The sequence below is a fragment of the Trachinotus anak genome, unplaced genomic scaffold, assembly GCF_046630095.1.
Source record: "Trachinotus anak isolate AG129_WGS33_773 ecotype Australia unplaced genomic scaffold, CSIRO_AGI_Tana_v1 ptg000019l, whole genome shotgun sequence".
NCBI lineage: Eukaryota > Metazoa > Chordata > Actinopteri > Carangiformes > Carangidae > Trachinotus > Trachinotus anak.
The window spans coordinates 17,651,881-17,672,364 of NW_027273870.1; the positions used below are offsets into that span (position 1 = coordinate 17,651,881).

Below are 20,484 nucleotides of genomic sequence, written 5' to 3' on the forward strand. Positions count from 1 at the left end.
TCCAGTCTTTTAAGTCTTGTAATGGTGCCTACTAAAGCATCTGCAGTGTGTACATCGCCATTGTGTGTAGTTGTTCTCTCGCTTTCAGCCTCAATGGCATCCGATAGCCAATAAGTCTTGGCTGAAGGTTATGAGCATCTTCTAAAAACTATCCAGCAAAAGCTGCAGCGGTTCAATGAGAAACTTCTGAAAATGATCCTTCCTTCTTTGCCAAGACCACTGGCTGCCTATTCCCCGTCCCCACTGCTTCTCCACACAGAGGTAAATACACAGTTACATACTCACTAGTGGATGCTCTACTGATACATCCCTGCTCATTTAGCAAATCATGTGAAACCCAAACAAACGATTGAACATCAAACAAATGACTGTAAATCTTGAGTTAAAGACCATGATGTAATCTGGCTGTGTGAAAACATTGTGCTTTTTCACTGATGTAATGCCTTTCATGCTCTGCAAATAAGAAAGTGAGTGATGTAGAAAATATTGTTTGCAAATTTACTGCCAGTCCTGTTCCTTTGTGCTGCCTTTGCACCAACCCCTAATTCTATTTAACGCTGGTTCAGTGGGGTGTCCTGGTTTTTCAGTCTGCTTGTACAAATGACATGCCCACGTTTCATGCTGTGATGCTGCCTCACTGTCTGCTGTTTGAACATTTGTTCTTCGCTGTTCTATCTAAGTTAATTTAATTTGGGAAGGAAGTTGACAGCTCTTCTAAAATTAACACAAGACAATCATATAAGCCTCCATGAAAACAAACATTTAAAAGTGAGCCAGGTTTCACCAGTCTGACGTGTCAGTTACAGCTTCAACTGTCCTGTGAAGGAGTGTTCTGTTGTTTGATATAAAAAAAAATGCAGCTAGAGTATATGCTCTTGTTTTAGGGGGAATTATCAGATATGAATCAATGAATTATTATTTTTTAAATTTTATTTCCATGTAATACCACTAAAATAATTAAACCCACAGGAATTCCATGACTCACAATAGTAACACAAGTGATGAAACATCTGAAAGTTGACATTCTTGTTTTAAAGAAAGAGAAAATCAGTCTATATTTAAACATATTTGAAGCATATTTGTTTACAGAGGTGGGAAAGTTTTGCCACTGAAATCCCAAATTAAGACAGAAGTCAGAGGTCAAGTCGAAAGCCTGAGGTTTTAGTTTCAAATCCTTAACAAATGTTTATGTGCTCTCTCTAAATGTATGGCTCATTACACTTTTAACCAAATAATATTGATAGCTATAACAAAAGCCTCACAATACTGTTTAATGTATTAATGAGTTCACACCTTCTCAGTGTCTGTAACACATAATTTTAATTCAACCAAACAAAATTACTTTTTCCACAGCATGGGACATCTGATCCATACCTTATTTTCTGAGTCCAAATGGGTATAATCATGTCCAATAACCTTATAACTCTTATTTTGATTTTATTTGAGACATTTTGGTTTATTCTCATTTAAGCAAAAAACAACCAATCCTAAGTTTAAAGAACACTGCAGTTTCATGAGAGTCCAAAGATGCTATGGAAATACAAGCCAAAACTGATTTTATCAACAACAACAGCTGTCTGTATGACTTCACATTGTGTGCTGGGCTTAGGTCACGTCCCACATCCCACTGTAAACACAGGAAAGTCAGACATGAAGGTCAGCCTGCAGGATTAATCCTAAAGAGGCTCTGCAGCACAAACGATAGTTGGATTATTGAGGTAATAACACCTAACGAGCACCTTTCTGTGAACATCCAAATTACCGTTTTGGACGTTGGGTTAAGGTTGGACTTGTTTACAGTCTGACAGTCTGTCTGAAGCTTGCACTTTCTTGTCCTCAACTCGAATTGTCTTAGAGGTTTTGCACCTACTGTCACTAATCTTCCACTAATCATAGCTACATTAACCAACCATCATAATGACAAGTAACCCTAAATTGGAAAAATATGGAATTATGCTTCTTTTTCTTTTGCATATACAGTAGAAACATGTATATGCAGATTTTTATTTATTTATTTTTTTTATTTTTTGTTGAGGGAATGTGTTTGCAAAGTCCCACAAGCCATTGTGTGGAGTGCAGCTGATGTGGAAAAAAGGGAAAAAGTGAAGGGGGCTGGGACACTGGGAGGGACAAAACAGTGTGTAGCATAATGATTTCTATTGAAGGGGTGGCAGTGAATGAGGTTTGGGGTTATCGTTTTGCTTGACAGAATTTGAAAAAGCAGAAAATGAAATGAGAAGTGTATTCATATTCAAATGGACACAAGTCCCTGTGTGGCTGCACAGATTTCAATTATGAGGGATATGTATATTTATGTCTGCTATAAAGGAAACTGGACAGGGTCTCCAGATGCTTCTGTAAGGCTGAGCATCACACATATCAGACGTGTTGTTCTCCTGACAGTCTGAGACCTGTATTTCTATTGTTTGGTGGACAGAACCACTTTTCTATACATATATGTATGTATGTATGTATGTATGTATGTGTATATATATGTATATATATATGTATGTATATATATATATATGTATGTATGTATATATATATATATATATATAAAATATATAAAAAAAACGAACTGACAAATTATCAAATTGTATCCAATGATTATGTTTATTTTATATCATTAGCAAAAAAGGAGAGACATTTTCGAGACATTTTGCCAACACACAAGAGAGCAGAGACTCATGAAAAGTCATACACACCTGTTTGATGAAAAATCAAGCACCACTGGACTTGATTTTATCTGTTCTCATTGGTGTTCCTTCTCTCACAGCCAGCCCACAGGTAGAGCTGCCCACTGGGAAAAGTCCTAGTGCTCCAGATTGCAAGTTCGCCTCAGGGCGTGCTCGGAAAAACCTTGAGCCATGTATTCTGTAACATGACTGAATTGAAGATCTCTCTCTGTCTCTCTCTCTCACTTTTGCTCCCTCCTGCTCCCCCCATTTCTGTTCCTCACTGTGTCACTGCTCTCTTCAGTGTGTTAAGAAATGCGGATGTGCATTTATTGTAGAAGCAAAACCAGCCAAACCAAAAAAAAAAAAAAAACATAAGGAAACAAATTTTGATTTCCTATTTTACAAATCCTATATAAAAAAAGTCATTTTAATGATTGTCAGTGGAGCAGGTCTCTAATGATTGTCTTAATCCATAGACAGCTTCAATCTTCATATTCACAAATGGTAGTTGGTTTGTCTTAATTCTCCAGGCTGCATTATTCATTAGATACTGTTCTTAATTTGGTTTCTATTGAAAATAATCTGGATTGGGTTTTACTCATAAATTAATTACTAGGTTTGTGCATAAAATCCTCCTAAAGTTCTTAGGATCTCCTTGCTACTGTTAAACTGATAATTTACTAAATAATGGTTGCACCAGTAAAACCAGTAAAGACTTCAGTAAAGACTCATGTTACGTGTAAATCTGTTGCTAGGGGACAGGTGCTGAGTGACTCTCAGCAACTCTATCATGTGTCATGTCAGATATCACAACCATAACATTACATCTTACCTCTTTTACTCTTCACCCTGAAAGGATTTGTTAGGTGACTGGTTTTGCCACCGTAAATATTTAGCTACTTGTAATATCTACATAAGAACTAGGTTGTGATGTGGTTTTGATTCAGCGATGCATAAATCTCCACTTAGTGAACCTTTATGTTATAACTTTGCTAAGTCTGACTGCTGGTGCAACTAGCTCCTGACCTCTAGAGAGGCTCTAGAGGTGCCCTCATGGAGTTAGACAAACAGAAATATGATCGATTGTCTGTTAGTTATATACAAAGTTGTGCTGCAGCAGCCACGCTGAATGTAAAAGCCCTTGTTATTGCGTGTCTGTGTGTCTGATAGCGCATCAGGAGATATACGGTGCCATGGCAACACCTCTGCCTACATAGACAGAGTGTGTCTGCTGTGGGTAACGTTATATCCGCTGGTCACTGTGGAAGTTCAGACACCTCTGTTGAATTGTCTTAATCTTGATTACGGACTGACACACAGCTACAGAGCGTATGAAAGGGTCCACTCAAGCTGCTGCTGAGTAATTAATAAAATCCTCATTTTCTCTCCAACCCTTTTCTCCTCAGCCAGCCCCAATAGAGCAAAGAGAAATACAAAGGAAACATAAATTTAAATGTTAATGGCATAGTAACATCCCTGTAATTTCTAATTACATTTACTTTTTCATTGTACTTGCAGTAAACAATGGTGAATGAATGGGGATTAGTGGTAAAACATGATGGAGATAATTAGTTCCCCTAACCCTCTGTGGCATATTTCTCTCTTAAGTCTTTTATTACCTAAGAGGTGTTATGGCATGTTGCTATTACTGTGGAGGTGGGAAGGCAGCTAGTTTGTAGTCCTTGAAAAATGGGATCTCCTTGATTTACTTTTTGCAGCCACAGCAGCCCCGCAGGGTCTCAGGGCCACAGTCAGGAATAAGCTGTGATGCCATCCACAATCTCTGCACTCCTAATTTTCTAAGGGCACCGATATATGTGCATCACCAGAGTGCAGCAACTCAGGCTTGCTTCAGCATCTAACTGATTTGCATGCTGTGCTCAGTTGGAGGTAGGGACAGACTACACAACTTCCCTACACTCTGAAGATCATGCAGTCTCCCCTAATGCTCCTCTCATTATACTAGAGACAGTCACAGCCTAGAGTTAATACCAGCACAGGGAAGCCCCCTGGCTGAGGGGTTAATGTCATGCAAGTAACTGGATGGCCGCATGTGTGTAATATAAAGACCTTTAAATATGAAAGGACAGCTCTGGAAACAGGCGCCTCTATATGTGGTCTCAATAGTCAAAGTGTGAGGAGTCCTCAGAGAAATGTTCTTTTATGGGTGGGTATGAGCCAGTGGAGAAAAAGGGCTGTCACACCTGATGATGAGATAACAGAAAGTGGAATATTGCATTATTATTTTTTTTTTCTTTTCCCACTGGTCCTGCAGTGAAGGCAGAGGGTGGCTGGCAGGTATGGCACTATCAGTACTTTCATTTACTGACATCTTGGCTGCAGCTAAACTGTGAAGGCCACTGTCACAGGTATTTAGAGATTGGCTCTGAGAACGAGGGGGAGATTTCTGTCTGTAACAAGATCTTATGGGTAACACAGTCTCACTAAACCTGGGCAAGAGGTCAGTTAATCATCTCTTTTCCTCAAGCACTGTTGCAGACTCCAAGAATCTCAGAAGACTGTTGACAGTTGTCCTTGTGTGTCATTGCTTCTTGTTTTGCTTTGTTTGCTGTTGTTAGAAGGAAGACATAAGCAGCCTTTCCTCTTCTTCATGGCTTCTATTAATTGCTTTCTTTGATAAGGTTTTTTTTTAAAGATAACGTTGTATAGTTTTTACAAAATGTAAGATAAATAAATAAATAAATACATAAGTGCATAGGAAACAGGAAAAAAAATTAATGATTAATCTATAATGCATTATAAGCTACATGCTAATGGAATCATTATGTTTGCAGAAAGATTCATGTGGCATTTTTTTTCCCTGAAATTAAATTAAAATAATATATGTAATCTAAATGTATTAAAATTTTATAATATAATATAAATTTTATATAATATATAAAATAATATTTTATTAAGATCAGTTTTTCCCTTTCATGTAATTAAACTGCAGTGTATTTCAACAACTGTTAGTAAATGATCAGCAAATGGAAATTACTCTTTTACAAACTGTGCTTGTTATTGAAAATTTAATTAAGTATAATCCAAGGTTTAGGAGAAATATTTACTGTCATTAATCATGTGTTTAATTGTGTTTCCACATTGGCAGACATTGGTATGACTAGTTGATTCTATTTTTTTTTCTTTTTTTACTGTAACTTGCCAAGATTTCATTATCTCTTATTTACTGGACTCCCTGGTATAGTGGAACAGACTGACTTCCAGAAACATTGATTCCACCTATCTCACAACAGATCAAATGAGATTAGTGGTAGACGGCAGGTGTGCCTTTGCTGATGACCCCCAGCATGTGTCCTCTTTTAAACAACTGGAAACTGCTGTGACCATCTGTAGGACTTGCTCCTGCTTGTTTGGCAGTTTCCACCTCCAGGATTATGACAACTCTGCTGAGCAGCATTAGATTGGTTAATCATTAAATAAAGCACACTGAAACCTGCATACTGCTGAGTGGACCTTGTTACAATTTACTGGCAGTTTTACTGTCAACACTGTTGTCATTCTAGCTGTTCAGACATCATACAGTGAGCCTTTGTTAATTAGGTGTTTGATAGTGTCAGCAGTATTTTTTAGTATTTTAAGGCAATGACTACTTTATCAGACTATTTCCTTTGACATGATGCATTTATCTATACCATGTAGACAATGAAAAGACATTTCCAGAAATTGTAATGCATGTTCATTTCTTATTGGACAACCTTGAATACATTAACAAAGTGGTTTTTACAAATTGTCTGAACCGTACTCAAATGAAGAAAGGCATCAAAACGGAGTGAAATTCATTTGAATATTCTGAAGATCTTTGGCATTGAACCCTGAGTGAAATCAATTGTTGTTTTAGGGTAAAGCCATTTCAGAGATCCCTAGGGAGCCACGGGTGGGTCCTTGATACTGGTGTTGGAGAGGTAAAGTGTTATACATTTAAAAGAACGCAACGAGATGCAACAGGTGAGGTCCTTAAATACCCCTCAACCAGGATGATCACTGGTTGACAGACTGCCTCATGAACATAAACTCACTGGATAATAACTGAGAGGCAGAGACCCTGTGCGATTAGGAAATTGGAATGATAATTGTCTTGCTGCTTGAACTTGCACTAAAAGCTTCATTTGACATGCAGTTTGCTCACTGGCTTTAATGGCTTTAACTTCAGGGAAACTCAGGGAAAGAAAGAAAAAAAACAAAACCCCTAAGAGCAGTTTGGTTGTTTGGAGTAGGGGGGAATATTGTTTAAGAAAAAAACAGGGCCACTGAAAATGTCATGCTTAATTTAATAAAGCAAAAATGTCTCTCTTAGAAAATATGTAATTTGGAAAACCGAGGAATGTTCTGATAAAAAGATTTTATATATATTTTAAACCAAATGCTTATTTTTTGTTTAATGTTTCTAAGATAAAAGGGTCAAAGAGGATCTTCCAGTATTCCCATGCCATCCCTTATATACATTTAGATATATGGAAACTGTCCGGTATGTTATGCCAAGCCCTGTTTCCCACCCAAACCCAACCCCTACCTAAATCTCCCCTGCAGCTTACTGTGGGTCCACATTCACAGTCTCCTGCCAGAGAGCCTGGGCATTGCTCCAACTAACATTACCTGGGCAAGCGAGGAGCCTTGTTGGCCTTATTATGCTACTGTACTGTATGATTTATGACTCTGTCTATGTGCATCTGCTACATTAATAAACATTCAGGCACACACTCATAATTTAACCTACACAGTTCTGAATACAAGCTATATCATAGCCTCAGTACCATGAGCATCACTGCTGAAGATTGTATTAGTTTGGAGTACATAGTTTTGGTGATTGCCTTTCCGGGCTCAGTGTGCTACTCATCATATAGCATGGCCGTTCATTTGATCAAAGACAGGTGACCTTCAGTTGGTACTTAAGTGTGCTTGGGAAAACAGAGAAAATAACAAAAAAAAAAAAAAAAAAAAAGGCAAGAAAGAAATTCAGCCACACTGTTTATGATACCGTGTTTTGGAGGTTGTCATAGTAACGAAACCTAGGTGCAGACAATGGATGGAGTCACTTTCTTGGTTCTGTTTCCAGACCTGCTGTGGCTGATAGGGACTATGTCTGAGCTAGAAAGAGGGAACAAAAAAATGAGTGCAGTCCCATTGAAACTGCTGTGAACTGGGACGTTGTTTTGTCTGCTATCCTTGTTACACTGTTTGAGCAAACGTATCAAAAAATGGGGAAAGCAATGAGATGTCAAGCAGTGCAAACCCCGGGGAACGTGATACGCTTGCTATGCAACAAGCGTGTTATTGCAGAAGAAGCAATGTTGACGGCTGAAATTATAAAAACATTCAGACAACATGCATCTGAATGTGAGTTTCAGGCATATTTCAAGGTAAGCTTGCCCACAGAGAACTAAATTTGTTAATATTATGTAAAAATGTTGATTATTCTGAAATTTGTTATTTCTTCTCCCTAATCAAGTTGATTATATGCAGAACCTTGATATCTCCCCTTAGGTATAACCTACATGAGGCAGGTCGCATTCAGACCTGACATAATTAAAGCAGCAGGATGCAGGTTCAATCATTAATCAAGATGTCCAGACCACTGGGAATTGTGTGACTTCTCAATGTTGGTGTGGAAGTGGTACATTTACTATGGGAAACTATGGTGTACATTTTGTGTGGGTGCTTCATGTTTCAGTGAATTTTTCTAGTTTTCCGTATTTTTGTTTTCCACCTGCCTTTCCGCTAATTTCCAAATAAACAATGCTTCTCAAAAATATTCATATACTAGAACTCCTTAAACACGCTCACATCATCAGGAGAATAGAGTGGGGTTGTTGACTGAATACGTCCCTGTCGGCAGCTGGGATGGCTTTTGTCTTTGTGCAGTTCTAATTAACAAGCATACAGTGATTCCACTCTTGTTTATGTTTCAACTAAAGTTTAACAAGCATGTGTCTGTGCACATGTTTTATGGGGGTGGTTTATTGTGAAAAAGTATTCAAACCGGACACAGTGAACTCAATGGGGCATTCACTCACTATTTTAGGAAAACTATGCTTTTAGCTTGATTTCCTGCTGGTTACAGTATTTTACTAATTCATGTGTCTTTTCCTTTCTGCTGATTAATTATTTAAGAATGCTATACTGTTTGATTTTTTAATGTGATATTTATGTCTTATATTTACCATTCAGGACATTTTGCTACCTTCCGTAGCAATGTGTGTTTACTGCACAACATGTAGCTGCAACAAAAAGGACAATACCACTCAACTTAATATTTCATATAGTCCTCTAAGGACCAAGGGAGACAATTACAGGCATGAACGTCTTTTCCAAAAGGAAAGCTTTATATTTCCTTCAGGGTCAAGCTGGTGTACACTGTATTGATGAACACTATGGAGGAGATTAAATTTGTGTTATCTAGGTGTATATTTAGCGCTAAGTGTTAAAATTAGCTGGTATCAGTGCTCTTACTTTTCATCCTGTGGTTGATTTATTTATTTATTTTTTTTTCAATTGGATTTTGCACAGAGATACATATTTCTACACTTAGAGCCTATGTTATAGAAATTGTACAAATTGTATTATGTATTTACACTTAACAGCCTTGGGACAGTTGCATCGATCAGTTACTGGTACTACTAAGTGATTTGCTATCAAGCTCTACATTTATCATTATCACATAGTGTGTTTGAAGCTCTCTGTCAGTTGCAGTACAATATATGGGTGTTGATGCGTGATGAAATGAATGAGTAATTACCTGAAGCTTTAATCAGGCATGAAGAGATGATATGACTCCTCTTCCCAGCATGAAGCTAATTTCTAATCATATTTCATGCCAGTATGGCATTATGCATTCAGATATATATTTTTATTTCCTTTTTTCCCTTACATGTAATGGCAGTGAGTATCCTTCATGCAATGGGCATGATTAAAGCACCAAATAGCCATGTCTTGGTGTGAGTGACTTTTGTATCTTTTTTTCACTAAAAGAACAGTAGCTTACAAAACAATAGAAAATGTGAAACTTACGTCATAAAGGGGAGAGAATGCTATGTTTGTTTTTCAAACACAGATACAGTGGACTCCAACAGAAGACACTGTTGGTAGCTAATTGATGGTTCAGTTTGTTCCAATTTTTACACCACAATGTTTGATTGCAATCTAGTTATGATTTTTTTTTCTTGTAATTAAACATAATTACACATGACTGCATGGTTCCCATAATTTTTAGGCTGTTTTTGGTCTGATTACTAATTTAGTGATTAACCAAAATTTTATTTTTCACATTTTAGATTTAAAAATTAGTTTGTTGAAAACTGTATTTTTCCTCAGGAAATGCCAGTTTTGTTTTCAATAGGTGAATTTCAAACAGATGGGCTCCCAAATACCATGGTGTGCATAGTTGATCATCTTCTGTAACATGGCAAAGTTGAGGTTCCATCTCATTTAGTGATTTGATGAAAAATGAATTTTTGAGATTGTTTTTCATATTTTAATCAAGAAATGCCCAGGTTCATTAAAATTATTACCACGAAAAAAAAAAAATCCTCTCAGTTATACAACTGTAGCTGTTCCTTTACCTGCTGCTGTGTTATTTTCTTCTCTATAGCTGTGTCTCTTGACCCTTGACGCTTACTGAAACAACTTTTTACTGTCCATGATTTTCTCAAAAATGTTTTCTTCTTTACTTAAACATTCTCAAGTATTATATGAAACATTCAGCTCAGTATAGTAGATGATATCCTGTAAAGATGAAATGTACTGAAACGTCTTTGCTCGGATGTCCTACTGTTTTTGTGTATAAAAGATTCAGCACCTACCTAGTTTAGCTTACTTTCTAACATAAATACATGGTAAAAGCTCACCCTTGAATTATTCAGTGTACTCCAGGAGGTCTACCAGGTGCTTGAATGGATGGATGGATGAAAAAAGTCAGACAGGGCATATGTACATATAACAACACATTCATAATATAGAGGTTAATGCATGTGTTTCTGACTAGTCCTGTATCTGGCCATCACAGTGATGAGTACACAGGTACACCCATCTCCTGGGGTGTATTATTTATTAGGGCTGCACCTATTGTTTAAAACCATAGAGGGGAAGTTTGGCAAAATCTGTACTCACTCTATTGTTCCAGCTCTTGGAGCTTCGCATAAATTCAAACCTATGCACCCAAGTGGCCAGTTGCCACTAGTGTAGACTTTGGATTGTTGGTTTTGACAGGACAGTTGGGCAACACAAATACAACACAATGATTGAGGCTGGAGAGGTACAGGAAGTTGAATTGCTGTAGGCAAGCAGTAGTATAGTCGTAAGATGCAGAATTTGACAGTGGTGCATACAGAGAAAATGAAGGCCAAATGTCATCCATTAAGCAGAATATCATTGTGTGTGCCAAGATTTTGTGTTATTAGTCACATGATCAGGTGTAACACACACCCACTTATTTGTAGATTTCTCTTTTTGCCTATTTCTAATTGACAGGGGTTTAAAGTGAGTGTACTAATCCACTCTTATTTACTGCACCCACACTATTCGGCCTTTTCAAAGCTTTAGTTGCCTTCCACTCTGTGACAATAGAAGGCCAAACCCTAACCCTGAGCCAGGCGCTCTTCATTAGCTTAATCAATCAGAGAGAGGGTTATGACTACTGCCCCTCCTGGGCCAGTGTGGGCAGAGCTTTGTCAAACAGTGTGATAGTCACAACCAAACAGCCTGAGCCCTGGAGCAGGGCCACCAGAGGCCATAGAGTGGTATGTTCAAGACTTTGTTGAACTTCCCCCTCAGACAAAATAGTTGTCATCAAATATTGGAAAGTCCTGGCAGGCACATTTGACAAAGGCTGATGTGACACGTGCCCTGTCTCACTGGTTGATGCCCCAAAGTGGGGTCAAACTAATAACCTCAGCCCTTTTGGGACAAACATAAGCTTGCCCCTGGCTCTGATACATTGTCAAAATCAAATGGTACATTCACATAGAATTATGGGCTTGAAGCCCAGCCTAGCATTGAGGGATAAAATAAATCTCTTTCATCAGAGAACTGCTGTTTGCACACCCGCAATCATAAAACTAGAATATATGTTTTCATAAACCATATAAACTCTTAAGTTAGTAGGTGACACAATTTTGACTTGCCGTATTGAAAAGCTTCAAAATTCAGTGTCAGCAAAAACTCTCTGCTGAATTATCCTTGAACAATACCCTGAAACCTTGTTAGCAGGCACACTGCTCACAATCTGATTCTGCACTGTTAACTTCTGGAGAGGAGTAGAAGTTAAAACAAAATTCCTGATGGAGACAAGTAAATAATATTTTAGTCTTACAGTATGGAATATACTAGATGTTCAGAGCATTTGTGAATCAATGATCTACAAAGGAAAAAAAAAAAATCAATGTGATGTGCTGTAATAGGCTGTATTGAAACATATGGTTTCTTAGGATACACTGTATTAGGCATATAAGGAATTTCTTTTTCTTTTTTTTTTTTTTTCTTTTTATCTCTTAGGTAGTTCAAGCCCTTAAGCAAACACCAAGCAAGAAAGTAATTGATAGTTAGCTTCAAAGACAACAAAAGTCTCAAAGAACGGGTTTAACCCTGTGTAACACACTGAGCTGACACTATCAGTTGTGTTTGTGAGCGTCTTGGAGGATGACTTCAGCCATAGCCAATTACCTAGAAAACCTCCCAGCCTTTGTCAACCCAGCATTTGCTGCTCTTTCTACTCTGCCTATTCCCAGCTCCCAGTGATAATTGCAACCAGACATCCTATGAGGAATAACAATTGAGTGGAATCCTTAGGGAATGTTCTCAGTTTCCCTTCATGTTCTTTTCTTCTTTGCATCTTTCCATGTAGACATCTGCATTGTATTGAGCTTTGTTGTGTTCCTTTTTGCCTTCTTAAAGCTTAATTTCTGACATACTGTAGATGCCAACATAAGGAAAGCTATTCCATAACAAGGGAAGACAAGCAACAAGGGAGGTTTTTTTTTTTTTTGTCCATCAAGTGCATCAACCTACCGGTAATTAGAACTACTTGGTAGTAGAATACAGACCTATACAACATTTGCTTAATCACATGATGAATGTGAGACAGGGTGATAAAAACACAATTTCAGTAAAAGAAAACAACCAAAAAACAGGTATAATAATAAAATGTCATAGAAGACAATAGTTACACCATTAAAGCAGATATAAACATAAGAATAAAAAACACAGAGGTGGTGGTTATATCTCAGATATACTGGGTATTATCACATTACTTGTTATTAAATATTTCGATAAAGGTGGGATTAATAAATTCTTCTAAAGTTTTTTTTTTTATTTTTTTTTTTATTTTTATAATGGCAGTACCTCCTCTATGATTACAGAACAGAGACTGATCTGGAGCTATTCCTCCTCTGTCAAAGGAAAAAAGTGCTTAATCAGAATCTCAGATCCTGTCTCATCTAGTCCATTGAGTCTACATGAAACAAGTTACATTAAGGCAATTTATTATACATGACTCATGCTTTCATCATAATGTTCTTAAGGAAATGTACAGGTACAAGAACAGTCTTGAACTCTTTGTAAGTCATGTCATGAGTTTACAAGGTTGTTTACTGTTAGATGTCTTCCTGGTGTAGGTCAGCTTCCAAAAGGTTCAGGGCAGAAACAAAAAACATCTAGTAATTCAGATATTTCGTTTTATATGTTGAACATGGAGTGGCTGTCTTTTCCTCAAACATTTTTTCTGTTGTATATTTATCTACTTTTCTCTTTTTTATTTATCTTCTGTAGCCCCAAACTCTCCATTCCTTTGCCATTTTCATTGTTTTTCTTCTACTCCAAAACCTTGTATTTACAACACTTTCCTGCCAGCTCCAGACAAAGAGAAGGTTATGCTCGGTGCAGTCCTTCCTCTCTCTTACCTTACATATTATTATACATCATTTGACAGTCTGCCACCCTGCCCCAGGATTAGACTGCCTGAGGAGGGACCAAACACTGCACCTTTGCTCTGTACTGTTACCCAACACTTGCCATACTCTTCATGTATGCCACAGAGCCACATCTTAAGGCTTCTTCCCTCTGAGGTATCGGTGAATGTTCATTGTATTTGTGGCTTAGATGACACTGAAATACAACTTTGGTTGGGTCTGGACGCTGAAGCTAAAGAAGCTCTTGATTTAATTGGTTTTGTTGAACCTTAGGATGGAAAGACTTGCCTCAAATTGCTATTAGGTAAATATTCCCCAGTGAATAGATGGGAAGGGGATATGATAAAACCCCTTTTGTGGCACATGTTGTTGTTCTGCTTCAAGAATTGGTGTCTCTAATCACTGATCCATGGGTATTCTTGGCTCTCTAAATTGAACAAAACAAGATAGGGCAACATTAAAATGAATGACTTTATTTCTGTAGTATTCATTACTGCTGGAGAAGACGAAGGAAATAAACACATACTGGATGTATTTAAGCTGAGCCTTGTTGTGCTTCTCTATATATAATACCCTATCAGTTAGAATCATATGTACACAGATATTTTTTCCCCTTAGATGAGTTGAAAATCTGAATGAGAAAAATATAATGGCACCACCTTGGTTCTTTTCTCCTGAGTGATGTTTTGCACACTATGCGGGATCACCATGCCTTCCTTACAAAATAGACTCATTAGGACTTTGTTTTCCATCTCATCAATGTGAGCTGTCATTCGCTTGAAGAACACACTGTAAATGGTACCAGCAGCATTTGTCATTATAGCTGTAAAGCAGGAAAATCACGACCTCTTGCTTTATGTCTTTTTCAAAGCAATGTACTGGATGCTTTCTGAATTCTCAAAAATATGTTACAGCAACTCAGAGGGCACCTGCGGCACGAGACACAGTCCAGCATAGCCTTTGTCTCTTAAAACTATCATAACACAAACTGCTGTGAAAAGCACAATTAGAAAGGACAGACATAACAGAACAATTTTTATTATTTAATTGTATTTTTATTTTTATGTCATTTCCATGCTAGAGAGACAGGAAACATGCAGCAAAGGGCCCTGGCAGGGTGTTTTATACCCAGAGAGATTTTAGTGGCGTATCACACATCAGCTTATTACCAGTAAGCTGGTTTGACCACCCCTACTGTAAGAAACAAGGAAATGCACTCCTTGGTCCCCTCCCCCTCCCTTTCCCCTGTGTCACAGTCTGATTGGCCATCATTACGGGGACAAATCCCAGTGGGCCGGTGGATGGTCCAAAATTTAAGTCAAAGGGATAAGGTGGTTCCAAAGTTAAATGGTATCCTAATACTGTGCTTGTTGTCTTCATGTGTGTTGTCATTTTGTTTAAATCTGTATTGAAGTCATGTCATTTTATGTTTATCTTGTACATCTGTCTTTGAAATAAAACACTTCACTTGAAATAAAACATTTTGCGCTACTGCCCCATTTGGTGTTTAACCATTTAAGTCTACACTAGTACCCTGGCTGGTTGAAAGGCTCCTCAACTGATAAGGCTGCTCTTGATCTGTTATTACAAATAACTCCGTATAAGCAAATGCTGCTTTTGGGTTTGCACCACTGTCAGAAAATGCACAGAAATCACCTTATACATTTTATTTAGGCCTCTGATTAAATCTTATCACAGGATACAGTTTCTTACCTCTGTCCTTTACTGGTCTCACTTTAGCCCAGTTGGCTGTGTTTTACTTCCCTGACCTTGTACTTGTCTTTATGCCCCACAGAACAAGATCATCCTGGACCCTTTGACATTCAGCGAGGCTCGTTTCCGACCCTCTCTGGAGGAGCGCTTGGAGAGCATTATCAGCGGTGCCGCACTAATGGCTGACTCTTCATGCACACGTGACGACCGGCGTGAACGCATCGTGGCTGAGTGCAACGCCGTTCGACAGGCCCTTCAAGACTTGTTGAGCGAGTACATGAACAACGTGAGTTTCCTGTCTGATAATTTGATGCTCATTAGCTAATTGCAGCTGCACACATGCTCATTTGTGCATGCACCGATTTGACAGCACACACACCGAGGAAACAAACACACGTTGCTGATCTCCTTTGACTTTCCTACTTAGACCCTGGTTGCAGTTATATGTTTAGTTTTTCTTCCTCTTTTTATATTGCTACAGTATACTTTCACCTCCCGTCAAACATGAAGTCTTACACCTAACGCAACAGCCTTCTCATGAGACTGTCAGCCTTACTCAACTAGAATTATGTCGTTTTGTTTGACATGTGGGCATATGTTTTAATGGGCCATGCAAAGACTAGTTCAAGCCATGTTACAACATGTTGGTAAATCCCTTACCTGGAATAGCTCTTTGTCGATCCCTTTGATTTTTTTTGTGCTTAGACTAGTGCGACAGGTGCAGAGGTGGGAGGAAATGAGACGGTGAAAGCCGAGGTGTTGGTACTTCAGTGATGTGCTGAGAATAGATGTCAAAGGTGCAAGTCTATTTTCAGTTCAATGGCTGCTTGACAAAAAATACACACAACTGCACGACTACAAAATAATGCCAAATGACATTAAAATAATTAATAAAGGCAACCAGCAAAATGTACTTATTAGAATTAATAATTGTGTGGATCACAATGAGGCAAAAAAAAAAAAAAAAAAACTGCACTACATTACGCATGAGAAGACTTTCAGTAGCTCCACAAATGTGAATTCATGTTAGAAAGGGGCTGTTGTTAGCTATATATTTGTAAAGGCGTATGTTCCAATGATGCAGTTCTAAACCTCCTGGGCAACAATAACATTTTCCTTCTTTGAGAAGCCAGTCTCGACTTTTCCTCTGTATTTGGTGAGCCATTTTCTTCACGCACCACTATGATTGGCACAGCTGTTTAAAGGTTATGAGACTGGCCAAGACAATGATTAATCATGACACGCATGTGATTTATATTCTACTTCTACCTCCCTTTTGTGCATAGCAAGCTGTAAGCTCTGTCTACATAAGCGAAAATAGAAGGGGCACTTGTCACTGACCTTGTACACATAACTTAGTTCTTTGTGCTGGACTTTGCGATTGTGCCATTAAACTGGAGCTCATAAGATTTCTGAAACTTTCAGAGTCAAAGTCAAATCTATTAAATGTCTGATCTCCTTTTATCACCTTAAAGCCAAATGTGTTTTAAGTGTTTGACTCATTCCTTCATTTGTCTACAGAGACATGCACAGACGATTTGATGGGCAGTGATTTAGTTATATTAAAAAAAAAAAAAAAAGGGAAACAATTCTTCCCCCTCACCATTTGTATTGTGCTCAGTCCTCATCTAGCAGATTTTATCATATTTGCTAATGCACATTCATCAATCACACATCCTAGCACACGTGCACCTTCAAGAGAAATTACACCTCACAAAAAATGTTGATTCTGCTGATCTCCAGATGTTAACTTCCCACCTTGCTGTAGTGATGTACCGGTGTGTTCAAGGGTCCCATGACCTAAAACAGAGCATGTTTCTTACCATGCCCGACCGCACCCATCAGTGATGCTGGATGTAGTCAGAGGTGAAACAGGCTTGAAACTAGAGAGGGCAGTAAAACACTGCTAGTCACTCTGGTGTTAGGTCCCTCTTGAAGTGTGTCCCTGGATAAAATGCGACCAGAATATATATGTTACTGAACAGAGAACAGAACAATGAAGGCTCAATGGATAACTTAAAACAACGCAGTAGAATATTATGAAACACAAATATAGCCACATGTGGTGCACTCAATGGTAAGTAACTGATTAATGGCCACTGATCAAGAGCGAAATGGTTATACAGCATAACCTTAATTACATATATAATTATATGTTTTGTTCATTACTATACAATAAAGGAAAGGTGTAGAGGTGTTCTTTTACTGAAACAAATGGCCCTAGAGATGATGATATCATTGCATACTGAATGGGAGTTTGGCTAGTTTTCTCACATCAATAATTGTAAGAATAACAAAAAAGGCAAAAATAGTAGTAAAGTTTATAATAGTATTGACTTCATAATTGGTCCCTTAGGATACTTTAACCAAAGTTAAGTCTGATATCAACACTGAGGGGGAATCCAAAAGCTCACATCCATATCTCTTGATCAAGGGTCACAACTAATTGGTATTGTAAAGTTAACAGAGATACAGTCAACTTGGAATAATTTGAGGTGCACGAAAGAGAGCATTGCATCATTGAAAAGGCAGAGCTCATTTCCACAGTTGGGTGCTTACTAGGTCAGCTGAGTTCTTAGATAACCCCTAATGGGCCTCAACTGTTCAAAATGACTATAATGTATCATGTCTCTTCTGACCGGGGACTCACATTGGTCTACGCTGGCCATTGTAGCCTATCTGGCTATAGCCATCTGCGGGGGAATTAACTCAGGAGGTGTTAAAATGGTACCTTAGTTGTGCAGCTGTTGGCAAATAAAAGAATATTAGCCTTTCAGTGTGTTCTCTAAAGAGTCCGTTATCCTCTCCATTGTTTTTTTTTTAATTTTTTTAAATTTTGTGTTAGTTTTGTATATCTGTACCTGTATTGTTGCTATGTTGAGGAGTGTTTGGACTGGATTCCTTATTAAAGTCAGGAGTACTTTGTACCTGATTCACCACTGTGAGGATCTTTGCTAGCCTATGCTAGACTGCTGCTCTCAAAGCAGTTCTTTTTTTTTTTTTTTTTAAAACATTATTACCAACCTAACAAACTATAACAGTTAACCCTGCATTATGTAATATGTTTCTCCTTCTCTTTAATGACCAAAATATCATCTTAATGTTAATACATTGGATTTCCAGAGTGTGCAACCTGCTGAAACTGCGCATTAAAGGTCGATCCAGCATATATTAAGTGTCATTTGTAGCCACTGAGCAATTGGCAAGCCAGCTGTCTATTGATCCCTACAATATCAGTTCTCCTGCTGGCAAAAGGCCCTATGCAATACTCTGTAATCTTCAGTCTAGTAATGTATATTTGTTGTGGTGTTAGTGCTCATAAAGTAGAAACAATGGGGAGCCATTGGACAAGCGTCCTTATTATATAAGATATTCTCTCTGGCTGTGAAAGAATATTAACAGTGCAACAGCTAGCAGTAGTTTGATATCGTGCATGCATGTGTGTGTGTTTGGGGTTTGCAATCGTTGCTACATATTAGTCCTCAAATTTCACAAGGCGGAGTCAAAGGGATGTCAGGATGCTCAACTTCTTCTTATTCTTTTGATATTGGTGACGGAGATCTCAAAACCTCACTGAGTAAAATATTTAAGTATCTACATATGTGGATACCTCTCTGGGTAGGTCAAGTTTTTTTTTAGTTTTAGTCAAATTTTTTTCAGCTCTGTACAGAGCATAAAATGTAGTTAAGGTTCTTTCATTCCAAAACACAGTGTAGCCATTGTTTGCTCAGAGTATGGTGTCAAATCCACAGAGATTTTCTCCTTTTACTTACTCTTGATAGAGCTAAATTCTTGTGCATGTTTATGAACACTCAAATGCCCTTTCCCCCTCTTAAGGCATGGCAGCTTTTTGCTAAAGTAATTGTGCCTTGGTTCATTAGGCCCATGAGTTGTGTTTTAGAGGCTACAGCTGGGAGATTGTTGACAGCCCCTGGCTGTCCTAGCAAAGAACATAGAGTAAATCACAGAGACGCAAAGAACAAAATGCTTCCACTTCTCAGCTCAGCATCTCCAATGAGGGTAAATCAACAACCAAGAGAAAATAGGGAGGATATTGTTACCAAGCCTGCTTGTAAATAATGTAGATGCTTAAAATAGCTGTAAAAATGTAAATACAGTAAATTAAAACTGAAGCTTTGTTAAGCTTGAAAACAGGAGTAGCTATTGTATATGACCTTTATTCAAAATTTTTGTACTCTTAGTACTGTTATACTGATGCCTTAGATCACTGTACAACACCACAGAAATCTTTTTTTTTTTTTTTTTTTTTCTTTATAAGAAATTTACATTTGTTCACCTGAGGCATTTTAGGCTGTTTCAGGGATGGCTGACTTCACGGTATACATTACTGTGACTATGAAATTTTGCTTTATACTGTTTTATTGTAATGCAGTCAAACTATACATATATGTGTGTGTGTATATATATATATATATATATATATATATATATATATATATATATGTTTATATATATACATACACATGCTTCAAATGACAACTGTAAATCATCTCATGACTGTAGTGCCACATATTTACAGCTCACTTTGTTAAATGTTCAACATTACCTAAAACTGAGTGCTGAAAGAAATCATTTTAAAGTCTATGTATAACTAGATCATAGGTGTCCACAGCCATGCTAAGGATTCATAAGCACAAATGCTAATTATAATCTTGATTTTAATATTAGGCACAGCATGCATTCCCCACTGTTCATAAGAAATGGTAACAAGCATAAGGACATGCACTGGAAAGTGACTGATTGTGCTTCAGTATTCCATCTCTTAGACATTTACATACGTGCTAATAGACCTCGTGAGTGATGGGACAGATATGTCAGCAAGTTGTTTATTTCCTATTTCTCTGTTCTATGAAATGTTGGATTTGTGAGAGGTAGGAACTCAATCGGACATCTTTGTAAAGATAGAATTATAAACATGAGAAAACACAACATAATTTATTGGATGGATTATTGGAGATTTTTCGTTGTTGGAGTAGATTCTAGTTAAAGTGACAGACAAGTTTTCCCTCTTCGTGTGAAATGAATTAGTTAAAATGTTATATATCACTGCAACGTCCACAGACACAACCCCCACCCTCCAGCCGCCACTGTGACAAAGTTGCTCCTGACTGTGCAGTGAAAGTCCTTTTGTTCAAAGTTTACTAAGTAATGTA

At 37.8% G+C, this 20,484-nt stretch overlaps 1 protein-coding gene across 3 annotated transcripts in view; it reads left to right on the forward strand.

Moving 5' to 3' along the window:
- ctnna2 (catenin (cadherin-associated protein), alpha 2) overlaps positions 1-20,484 on the forward strand; it is a 302,082-nt gene that overhangs the window by 70,318 nt on the left and 211,280 nt on the right. For all 3 annotated transcript variants that reach the window (XM_071504020.1, XM_071504021.1, XM_071504023.1), the window contains exon 7: positions 15,393-15,596. In XM_071504020.1, coding sequence (XP_071360121.1) covers positions 15,393-15,596 — 204 coding nt within the window. The remainder of the gene's footprint in view (positions 1-15,392; positions 15,597-20,484) is intronic.